Source organism: Peromyscus maniculatus, chromosome 4 (genome assembly GCF_049852395.1).
Source record: "Peromyscus maniculatus bairdii isolate BWxNUB_F1_BW_parent chromosome 4, HU_Pman_BW_mat_3.1, whole genome shotgun sequence".
In the NCBI taxonomy this organism is placed as follows: Eukaryota; Metazoa; Chordata; class Mammalia; order Rodentia; family Cricetidae; genus Peromyscus; species Peromyscus maniculatus.
The window spans coordinates 131,706,241-131,718,302 of record NC_134855.1 but is presented as its reverse complement, the minus strand read 5'-3'; the positions used below and the strand labels follow the sequence as shown (position 1 = coordinate 131,718,302).

At 52.9% G+C, this 12,062-nt stretch overlaps 1 protein-coding gene across 9 annotated transcripts in view; it reads right to left on the bottom strand.

Annotated features, from left to right (window-relative positions):
• Positions 1-12,062, bottom strand: part of Efcab8 (EF-hand calcium binding domain 8) — a 75,342-nt gene that overhangs the window by 48,573 nt on the left and 14,707 nt on the right. For all 9 annotated transcript variants that reach the window (XR_013050883.1, XM_076570903.1, XM_076570907.1 and 6 more), the window contains exons 8-13: positions 11,170-11,305; positions 9,620-9,725; positions 6,882-6,966; positions 5,900-6,024; positions 2,556-2,629; positions 155-285 (exon numbers count right to left, since the gene is read on the bottom strand). Coding sequence is in view for 8 of the 9 variants with exons in the window: in XM_076570903.1 (XP_076427018.1) it covers positions 155-285; positions 2,556-2,629; positions 5,900-6,024; positions 6,882-6,966; positions 9,620-9,725; positions 11,170-11,305 (657 nt within the window). In the remaining variant the exon portion in view is untranslated. The remainder of the gene's footprint in view (positions 1-154; positions 286-2,555; positions 2,630-5,899; positions 6,025-6,881; positions 6,967-9,619; positions 9,726-11,169; positions 11,306-12,062) is intronic.

Here is a 12,062-nt window from a genome sequence, read left to right as displayed (position 1 = left end):
GGGACCCAGCACAAGCCTCAGGTCAGTGCCCTGCTGCTGATGCACCAACTCAGAGGTGCATCCTCTCTCATCAGGGCTATCTGCATGTGGCAGAGGAAAGCCAGACCTATCGGGGCACATCTGCTGTCCCCTCCCTTCATCAGGTACTCCTTACCTGGGTTTCTCAGGGTCTTTGACTGGCAGGATTATCAGCACCAGTGAGGACTTCTCAATGGCTGAACACGAGACCACCACATTCAGCTGGGGGATGAACTTGACCTGATGACACCAGTTGGGGTGGAGATTCTGGGAGAGAGAATGGCCATAGCAGGAGACCTCCCAGGGACAGTCGAGTTCCATATCCCACGCCTGGGTCTTAGCCAGGGCCAGTGCTGGATGGGACTGGAGATTACGAAATCTAAGACCCTTGCCTTAGTGACCACAGCTTGGGCAAAGTGATGTGGCCCATAGTCCTGTGCAGGTCCCATGACCAGGGTGTCTGGCCCATTCCTGTCTCAAAAACTATTTAAACACACCAAACCTACCATCATCTGGACTCCTTGTGTCCTAAGAGTCTCTTGGATTTCGAAGCCAAAGGCCTGGGCTCGTTATAATATCACTCGTCCAAGCAGGGAGAAAGGGTGGAATCGAGGGTGTCTAGGCCCTAGTCTGTCTTTTACTGGCTGCCTCTCCTACAAAGAGCCTGCTTTTCTGGGTCCACTGCCACCCTCCGTGTTTGTCAGACACAGGAGCTCCCAGGATCCGGAGGGGCAAAATGCGCACTCTGCTAGGACTGTAGCAACAGGGAGATAGCTCCCAGGGGCCCAGAAGGCAGGCTGGCCAGCCTCTGACCGGCAAGATTTCGTCGACTTGACACACACTAGAGTCACGTCTCAGCTCCTGTTTGGGTTTCTGCCCTAACTTCCCTCAATGCTGGTCTGTGATGAGGACGTATAAACCAAAGAAACCCTTTCCTCCCCAAGTTGCTTTTGCTCAGTGTTTTATCACAGCAACAGAGAGCAAACTACCACATCCTCTGGACCTGGCTGGTACCTGTGCTTGGCTCCCAGTCTGGAGATTTCCCTCCTTGGGACAAGGAAAGTGATGAGTGAAGAATGAAGAACAGGGATGGGACACACAGGTCTGACTATCAAACATTCATTCAGTGCCGCCTCAGATGTGCAAGCCCCTGGGTCGGGCCTTCTGTCTCCATTTCCTCTCACAGCTATCACAACAATGGTATCTAAGCCAAGGCACTGAATGAGGCCTGGGATGCTGAGTAACTTCGGAGCAAACTTCATCCTGATGAGATAACCACAGCTGGGAGGAGGGGAAGGAGCCAAGCGGGTGGTGCATGTGGCAGTCCCAGCCCTTGGGAGATGGAGGTGGGAGGGTCAGGTATTCAAGGACAGCAACCTTGAACCCAGTCTCAAAAAAAAGAAAAAGAAAAAGAAGGGGGGGTAGTGTGAGTACTGCTTCCTGTGATGTCACGTGCCTGTTCTTAAAGTGTGTCCAACTCAGACAGCCTCATTCGTTCATTTGTTCGTCGAAGGTACCAGGAGTCACTGGGCCCCAGGCACTGTTGTCGGGAACAGGAGACTGAACAAAGAGCACAAACCACGAAGTCCCTGTCCTTGAGGAGCTGTCACTGTCGTGAGGACAGCAGGACAAGAGCAATAGACAGGCAATTCAAAGTTGGGACAGAGCTAACAGCAGCGGCATCAGCGGGGCATTCAGGGCCAGCTACTCAGGACCTGAAGTAGGGGGTGATAGAGGAACCAAGCAGAAGACCTCTGCAACATGGAGGAAATCAACATGGAGGAACAGCGTGTGCCAAGGCCCTGTGGTAAGAAGGGGATTGAGGAATTCTAGGGTAAGCAAGGGAGCCTGTCCCAGCAACGAGTAAGAAGAAAGTAGAGAAGATCAGGAGATGGGGAAGCAGCTCAGTTGGTAGAATGTTTGCCTGGGTTCAACCCCCAGCACATATGTGATAGCGCATGCCCACAATACCAGCACTTGGAAGGTGAAGGCAAGAAGATCAGAAACTCAAAGTCACCCTTGGCTACATAGAAAGTTCAAGGCTAGCCTTGACTACATGCGACTCTGACTCCGGTTGGGGGATTAGAGTGCTAACCATGGAGTGAGCCAGGGGTTTGATTAGCTTGTGTTTGATACTCAAGTCAAAGCCTTGAGATTGCTTCAAGTATAATGAGAAGCTGCTGGGGTGACATGACTATGTTCTAAAGCAGATTTCCTCTGGTTGCCGAATTGAGCAAGCTCCTCATGGAGAGAGGGAGTAAGGGAAGCCAAAGAGGAAGCCAGTGGCTGTCCAGGATGAAGATGATTTTTCACTGCCTCAGGGAAGCCAAGAAGGCAGTGAGAAAGACTGGGCTAGCCCTGGAACACTCCTCTGTCCTAGAGATGGAGATGGGACACAACAGATTCCTGCACTCTGTCCTTAGAGGCCAAGCCCCTAAGAGCTGAAGCTGAGCCTAGAGGGCAAATTCATTTTGGGCATTTATTTTTGAGTAGGGCACATATGTGGATAATTACAGGCTAAGGAAAGCCACACTTACCTTCATTCGGAAGCTTCTATACAGAGGGGACTTCTCATTTAAGAGTCTTCGCAAAGAAACATTGGTCCAGAAATCTGACAGAAAACATTCAGAGTCCATATTAACAATCTCTCCTCTAGCAGCTTAGACATTTTCACTGATGTGCATCCATGCTTCCCAGAACGCCAACCAGCCAGACACTCATTGGAGCCGCCTGTGACTTCATGAGCTCGGCAATGCTTCCAACTGTTTCTCTGCTGCCCGGCATGCCTCTGCAAGCCCAGAGTGCAACAGTGACCAGCTCCAGGGTCTACACACTCCCGGGTGCTGCCGTCTGAACAAGGTGGCTCCCCATTAACGCGTTCCAGAGAATGAACAGAGACTTCAGGCTGTATTCACTTTGAAAAGTGATGCACTGGTGACTTGCTATCATATCATGCCTCAGGATACATGGCCCCTCAGCCAGAAAGCAAAAGTCCCGGGAAGTACAGGGTGCATGCGTGCTTTATGAGCAAGCAACTCCTACATGCCAGGCACTGCCCACACCAAGTGTCCTGCCCTTGTAAAACTACCTAGGGAGCAGCTGATGAACCCCCAAGGGAGAGCAAAGGGATACAGATGGATGAGTCAGTGGTGCCAGGCGAAGCTTGTAGGGTCAGGAGCTGTTCAAGGAAGTAGGTCAGAAATGCTGGTCAGTTTAGCTTTAGGTCTGAAAGCAACTCCCAGGAATCATGGAGGAAAAACACTGGAGGGGGTGGGTAGTGGTAAGGTCTGTACAGGGGTAAGAGGAAGCTTCCTCCGCCCCCCCCCAAAAAAAGAAAAAAGTCCCCAGGTTGGGGAGATAACTCAGTCTGTAAAGTACTTGCTACACAAGGAGGAGAATCCAACTTCAATCCCCAGAACCTGTGAAAAGCACATTCGTTCCCAGAGCGGAGAGGCAGAGAAAGGAGGATTCCTGGAGCTTGGTGAGCCCCAGGTCCTACTAAGAGACCCTGTCTCCAAACACAAGGTGGACAGTTCCTGAGGAATGATGCCTGCCGTTGGCCTCTGGCCTCCACACTCACGTGCACATACATGTGTAAGCATCCAGAAAACACATGTGCACACATATACACGAACACACACATGCAAAAGAAGTCCTGAGCCAGATGAGATGTTACTTGTCGCTGATAACGAAGAAACTGCAGCATAACAGTGGATATACTGCTCCTCTTTCCCACCAGGCTCTGAGGTCCTGGGAGGGCAGAGAGACATGACCTCCGAGCGCTTCTATGTACCTAACACTCACTCATTCCAGGCGTCCTATAGCAGAGCCGACCACTAAGCATGACTGCCCCTGCTCCCGTTTGAATAAGGAGACTGAGGCTCAGAAAGGTTAAGCAACCGGCGTCAGGGCGCCCAGATCTACTTCTTAGCTTTGCCCACCCCTCTTGCATCTCACCATACCTTCATATTTGTTCCCAGCCTTCAGTTTAGTGGGCGGCCCAGAAGGACTCACACCCGTTAATCCCCTGCCTTGTTCTTCCGCTCACCACTCATCACAGAGACCACCATGACACAAACATGACCAGGACAAGGCAGCCACCAGGGGCGGATGGGACAATGACAAAGTAGAGTGCTAGCTAGAAGTATAGCTCAGTGCTACAAAGCTTGTCTGACACATTCAAGGCTCTGGGTTCAATCCCCAGCACACATACATGTACACACACACACACACACACACACACACACACACACACACACACATATATATATACTAAAGGGGTTAAACTCCCCCACCCTCACAACTGAATTTAGGCTCCAGTTCTCTGAGAAGGGCAAACAGGTGTCTTTTCCATCCAAGGGCCATTTATCTACAGGACCCTCACATTCAGGGCCGAGGGAGAGAACCAACACAGGACCTAAGTCAGCCCCACAGTGTCTCAAGGACAAACCCAGCAGCCCCCTCTGAGTCGCGCTCTGACTTGCCCAAGCTTGTGCAAATGTGTCCAAAAATGATCAGACTAAACCTCAGCCAATTAATGGTATACTAACGTAACTGCCGCTTGCTTAACCAACTATGTATGAGATGACCTCACTGACCCTGCACCTCCCCTTAGCTGTGCTCAAAAGGAGCCTGCACGCTCCTCCCAGGGTCGTCACCATTTGTACAGGTGTATGACCCCCGCATTAAAAAACGCTCTTTGCTTTAACATATTATTTGAGTCTGGGGTCTCCTTCAGGGTTTCCTTGGACCCGTACAACACACACACACACAGACACACAGACACACACACACACACACACACACACACACACACACACACACACACACACACACACACACACACGACACTAGAACTTGTTTCTTCCCTTCCAGAACATCAACAAGCCGACTTAGCCGGGGTTCTTGCCAAAGCCTGGGAACCCTTGGAGACCTCCTTAGCTAGAAGTCCCAGCAAGGACTGCTCTGTCGTCCTGGATGGGAAGGAGGTCAGTTTCCCTGCAGGCAGGGCCCCAGGGTCCAGGCTCCTAGGGTGGGTAGAGGCCCAGCACCACACCTAAGACTCACTCCATCCTGGAGCTGATCCAGGCCCAGTGAGTCTCCCAGGAAGCCCCAGGCCCGAGGCCTCTGTTGACCTTGCACCCTTTGTCAAAGAAGCTCCAAATGACTTCCTGAGTCAGTTCAGGGCACATCCCAGCAAGCAGTGAGAATTGGAGACTCTGGACAGGCAGTTTGGCTTCAGATCTCAGTCGCCACTCCCCAGCCTCAGGGCGCGTATGAGTAGCTTCAGCTCACTAAACCTCTTCATGGGCAGCTGCCAGTCACTCAGTCATAGTGGGTGGAAATGAAGGGAGGCGACGCACCAAGAGGTCAGGATACAGCTACTAACTGATGCTGGGTGTGTTTGTTCACGCAGCTGCCAAGCCGGGTGGTCCCCCAGGCTCCCCCGCAGCCCGCTTTGCCAGTCTACTCTCACCCATTCAAAGACAGCTCAAAACCAGGAAGAGCAGAAGCCCTCACAGTCATCAGATAGAAGAGTCACCATCCTGAACCTCAGAGGACAGGTGACACAGCCCAGGGTCACAGCCCAGCACTTCGCTCTCCCTGAGCTGAGGAAGATCTGCCGCCTTCAGTGCTCGCCTGCAAAAGTTCTCACCTCAAAAGGCTGTCCCTCAGCTCAGACCCTCTAGGCTTCTCCTGTCACCACTGCACTATTCCCTTCCCCAAGAGGCAGGGCACCCTCTGAACTCCAAGGAACCCCCTCTCCAGAGGCTCAGAGTGAAGAGACAGGAGAGTAAGGATGCCTCAGACACTCACTCAGCTCAGCATCCACATCTACCCACCCCCCAGGCCTCTGCCCGTCCCCGTGTCTTTTAGCTACCCCATTTGGCGGTCCGGGGAAGGACGTGTGGATTGAAGAGTCCACCGGCCACATTGTCGGACACGAAGATGACGACGTTGCCCTTGGTGTCCCCATAGCAGAACACGCCTTTGCGATAGTCGGACCTGGGGCAAGATGAAGACAGAGCGGGCTATGTGTCAGATTGGGATTGATGGGGGTGATGGGAAAAAAAAGAGGAGACTGACCTCTACAGAAGGGGATGCCTTCAATCAGAACAACAAGAGGCAGCCTCTCCGCCACGAGAGAGGTGGCCACACACCAGAGCATCAACGACTTGGGGTTTTATAGGCCAAAAAAGGGAACTTTGGGGTAGGAAGGTTTTTGTCCACAGACCTATTTTTCTGCTTTCCCAAGCTCATAAAGGAGTCCTTACCACACTGGCACCCTTGCCAGGAGTCCTCCTGGGAGGTCCTCGTGACATGGTGACCCCTTGCCACTGGCCTCCCTCCTCCTAACTGCCCGCTGCTGTCACTGACATTACCAGTGTGCCAAATCTTCCTGTGTGGAGTTGCTTGAGGCCGTTAGGTTATTAACCCTTCACTGTGGGGCCTTCCGCCCTGCTGCGCCGAGGCCCTGCCCACCTTACGGACAAGGACGGTTCCAACAGACTTCCAGCCTTGCTCTGGGCCTCTGGCCAGCTGCCCAGCATGTCCCTGTCATCCCTGAACCAAACTTCAGGTTCTGTTTCAACCACTCTCTCTCCCCAGAGACCTCAGGGCAGCAGGGCAAGCCTCTGCTAGCACTTGGTGGCTGATGGGGTAAGAAAGGAGAGAGGGAGGGATGGAGGGAGGCCGACGCTAAGAGAGGGATCCGACTGTGCGAGACCCAGGAGAGAAGCAGCGAGGGGCGATGTGGCAATGAACTCAGAACCAGCTCTCCGAGGTGCCTCTCTGGGGCCCCATCCCCCCTCCCAGTGAGGCAGTAGCTGCCGAGACCCTGTCCCATCACCTGTGAGACTTACCAATAGTCCATGGCCATGACACAGCTATCCAGGTCAACAAAGGTGAAGGCCCGGACACATTTGTGGTTACTGACATCAAAGAACTCTGGGAGAGGGAGAAGAGAGGGACATACAGAGCCGAGAGCCATAGCTCAGGCTTCGGCGGTATCTGGTGGTGGCAATCAGCCTCCCAGCACTCCCTGCCACCTCTCCGGTCCTGGAGCCCACCCCGTCCCCACAGCAACCAAGAGCAGCAGATCCAAGCACAGACACTCACCAAGCTAAGATCCAGCTGCAGACCACCCTCTGACCCCCCCACTACAGCCAGAGCAAAAGCCAAGTGCAGACCTCAGCCTAGAAAGTCCTGTAGGATCAGAACCTCCACAGCCCAATGTATCCTCTATCCCTGTCTGGCCTGTGGCCCCTGACCAGCCCTGTAAGCGTGCCAGCTTTTTGCCTCTGTGGATGCATCAACCTCAGATACTTCTGGGACCTGCCACTCCCGGCTTTGCCCACCTTGAATAGCCCCGGAACCCTTCCAGATGAGCTGGGTGACCCCTCTTAGGAAGGCCTCCTTCTTCTCTTCAGCTAGGCCCACCGGCACTCTCCTGCCTGGACGGCTGCCCGCCAGTCCTCCCTCACCACCTTTGTGCCTCAAATTCACTTCTGTTTTGTTTGACTGCAGGAACTGCCTGGCCTGGCCTGGCCTGGCCTGAGAGCTGTGTGAGGGCAGAGAGATATTCTCCATGGCACCTGTGGGATCCGCAGCACCTATCATAGCACCCAGGGCTCTACTTTGCGGAGTGACTATGGCTGTGATGCACAAAAGAAGGGACAGGTCCCGAACCCTGGGTAATGTGGGTAACAGAAACTTCTGGCCTCTGTGGCTTCCGATGGTCCGTCCGTGTCTGTGTCCCTATAGGTGTTAAGAGCAGACAGAAACAGGTAGATCTGCTCTCCGTCACTCACCACCCCTCATCAGGGCTAGAGCTGGGAATCCCAAGCAAATCAGAGACCAAGTGAGCTCACAACGTGCAGGTGCCTATGAAAAATGGATTGTAGGGTGGCTTTGTGCAGGTTCACCCGTTCCTCGCTGTCTGGAACCAACCTGCCAGACCAATCTTTTGAAATATTATTTTCATCCTGCCCAAAAGCCTTCCATGGAGCTCTGATACCAGCTGACACTGACTAAAACCCTGCCCCCTAGGAAGCCTGGCTCCTTCTGGCAGCCCTGGCCTCAAATCAGTCAGTCTAACGAGGCTAAGGACAGGCCCTCAAGTGTCTGCTTCTACAGGCCCAGTCATCCCAGAAGGGCTATGAGTCACAGAGTAGGGCTAGCTGGGCCGGGCCAGTTGGTCAAGGTTCATGCTGGTGGCCTTTCACCCCTGCCTCTGGCCTTGACCAAGTGCTCTGAGCAGACCGCATCTATTCAGTCAGCAGAGCTTGTTAGCATGAGGAGATGGGGCCAGGCTCTCAGGGCTGAGGGTGAAGGGAAAACCACTAGGAGCCATGGGTAGCAGCCAGCTCCTAACTGCTCAAGCCCTTGCTTCCCTGGTAGTATCACAGTCTGTCCTCTTGATAAGGACAGCATTGGCTAACATATGCCAAGCACCTCACACATCCAGTCACCAACCCACACTCACCCTGGAGATCCAGAGCATTGACCCTGTTCTTCCTCTGGGTAGACTAAGGCCCTCAAAGGTTAAGCAGCTGCTCCAAGTCACAACCCTACTGAGTGGCAGGACCAGGGTTGAAACCTGGGCACGGGCTGTTTCAGAACAGCTGCTCTCCAGCCTCCTATTTAACTCTGCACCATGGGCTGTGGGGACACATTCTCCTTAATGATCTGGGACACGTGATCAGTCGGACCCTTTATCCACCCTACCCGGTGCCAGTAAGCCTCTTGGTGGCACCAAGCACTGAGGTGTGAGTGAAGCAGATGCAGTCCCCACTGCCCGAGCTCCAGGACAGAGGAGAAGGCAGACACCAAAGACTCTCACTGACAGATATGTGATCACACTCTGAAGGGCTTGAAAGGGAGAGGGCTATCCTGTGCGGTGCTTTTGAGAGGCGTCTGACTTGGACCAGGTGGTCAAGGAAAGATCTCTGGAGGAAATAACACTGATGAATCAGGAAAAGTAGACGCTCTGGGGTGGGGAGAGGTGTGGGAGATAAGGTAGAGCATGCACATTGACCCACAGTGCCCATCAGAGACAACACACAACAGGAGGAGGGTCTGATCCAAGGAAATCTGTGGGCAGCAGAGAGAGGCCAGGCCTTCCTCACCTCATGGGCCACACTAAGGATCCTCCCCCAATCTGTGCTTTGTGGGGAGAGCGGGTGTGAAGGTTTTCTGCAGGGAGACATTTTTAAAGCCCATTTGTAGCTACTATAGGGACCTTCAGAGGAAATGTGCTAAGCAAAAGGAGGCTTCAGTGACAGCTGAAGACAGCCTGGGCTAGAGGCAGCAGGACACGAGGGTGGAATCAAGCTGGAGAGACTGGCATGGGCTGTGGTTTACAAGATGAACTGTTCAATACTTGTAGACATTCAGTATTCACTGAGCACTTCTGCCTACAGAGCAGTCACCGACACACGTGACCAACACTGCCTCTTACAGCGCACAGCACTCGGCAGGCCCTCGAGACCCAACATTCCCAGAGGGATCCCCTCCATGCTCATGCTTGCTCAGCCAACAGGTCCGTCCCAAGTGCAAATCCACCACTCACTAGAAGGCCTGGAGAGCCCCAGGGACTCACCTATCTTCTGCTCAGTCGAGGCAACCGCGATGAGGTTCATGTTGTGCAGACATACCATGTCGACAACCCACATCTGCTGGTGGCAGGCCGGCTGGGGCTGGGCAAGCTGGCAGAAGGACAGAGACTCGGGTCACAGAAAGTTGCTAGCAGAGTGCAGAGGCACAGGGACATTTTCTGCCACACAAGGCCCGGAGCAAACACAGTCCTGGCATGCCTCATGTGAACACTAAAAACAGAGCCCTGGCTAAACTCCTCCAGGCTATGCTCTCTATCTGTAAAATGGGCCTAACAATCACCCATCTTCATGATCCCAATGACTTAAGGCCAGGCCCACCTCCAAAGCTTCCCACTTGCATAACAGTGAGCCCCCCTGAGAGGCTCACAATCTAACCCAAATCCGCTCCTTAAGGAAGAATCTCAGAAAGGCTTTCTCTGTCTCTTCAGCCTCCCAAGCTCTGGCTCCTGAGGGACCATACAGGTGACCATATAGCAGTCATGTCACTCATGGTTTCTCATCATACTTGATGAGATCAGGCTACCAATACCTACTTCCACACACATGTGGAGAAAGGGAACACAGAGTATGCCAGAAACCACAGGCTCAGGAATGTAGATATGAACACACACACACACACACACACACACACACACACACACACACACACACACACACACGCCCCCAGAAGAGTCAGGAAACCTTTACGTACCCTAGCCCCATCTAGGTCTCTCCTCCCACAAGGGCAGCCCCCTGCTGCAAGTGTAAAGCACTGTGTGTGAAACACAGGTGTGAAACCCTTCGCACTGTCAGCAGTGTTCTCCATAAGCCTTGCTGGAGAGCCCTGCAGGGCAGGCCTTGCCTTGCTTGCTGCAGGGTCCTCCACTAGCCCGGCAGCATCAAGTGCACTGCAGATTTGCCTGAATGTGTCGTTCCTTACTACATTAGGCCATGAGCTAATGGTAGAAAGCCCATGATGATGTTGGCTTATATTCATCTGTACTTGCTGAATGCCTTGACCTGCTCAAGCATGACCCATACCATTAAGTGCCCCCTCAACCCTGAGAGGGGCTACTACTCCAAGCCTACTTGGGCATACAAGGAATCAAAGACATTTCAGCTAGCACCCCACACCTGTTGGGTGGTCTAGCTGGGACTCTAATCCTGGTAGTTGGACCCAGAGCCCAAATATCATGATTTTCTGCCTGGACCAGACAAAGGTTTCAATCATCAGGACTCAGGGACAGTGTAGATATGACAGAGCAAGGAGAGAATGCTGAGCACTGGCATAGAGGCTGGAGGATAACGCTCACTGAGATGGGGACTCCAGTGACACATTCCCTGGACAAACTGCTTTGGAGGTGTCTAGTAGAGTTCCAAGCAGTGTTCTGCTTAGTAGGTGACAAGTGTGAGGTTCTAATAGTTAAATCAGAACCTTGACCCAAGCCCTGTGGCTTCAAGGCCAGGCTCTTCAGATAATAAGTGCCAAGGACAAGACCACTCATGGTGCCACAACAGAGGCTCTCCACCAACCCCATGAGAGTGTCCCACTCACCCGAAAGGAGTTCATCATTAAGAAAGTCTCGGACCAGAACTGCAGGACCCCGTCTTTGGTGACAGTCAGGAAAAACCCCTTCTTTTTGAACCGTTGGGATAAAAATGCCACTTTCACAACCTCGCTCCCATGGTGCCTACAAATGGTAAGAAGCAAGCATACAACTCTGAAAGAAAGTATCTGCATGAACCACGAGCCAACTAAGAGGCAGGACAGAGGGTCAGTGGGGACAGCTACATCAGTGTGCATGTGTGCACACTTACACACACCAAGAAACTGTAGGCAGTTCCGGGGAACGTGGGACTCTGCCCCTTCTCCAAGTGGGCTTCAGCTGAATCAACAAAGGCCACAAGACAATGAACCCCAATGGAGGATAGGGTGTGTGGTTCAGTGGTAGAGTGTTTGCCTAGTATACGTGAGGCCCTGGGTTCCATCCAGAAAAATAACCAACTACAAAACAGTATGCGATGGAGTCCAAAGCTGATCTCTGGAAATAGACAGCCAGGTCCCTCACTTTGTAGTGGGAGAGCAGAAATAGAGAGTGGAAATCTTCAGAGCTTTTTTCATAGGAAAAAAAAAAATGGCCCACAGATGGCGAGCAGGGTATAGCTTGTGACAGAAACCTGAGAAATGACACTTTTTAACCATTGCTCTCATGCTCTGGGGTGAAGAGGAGAGTAGAACAAGAAAAAAGTAGATCAAGGGGTATCAAGGAGTTGGGCCTGGTGTACCCGACTCCTCATGGCCAGGACACCGAGCACAGCAAACAGGTCCTGGGCGGGCCTGGCCCTGCAGGCTCCAACCCCACAGCCTTCCCAGCAAGCCTCCATGCTCCCTGCCAGTGTCAACCAAGTCAGCTCTCTGGCTGTTAAGGCTCACACTCCCCCATGTCA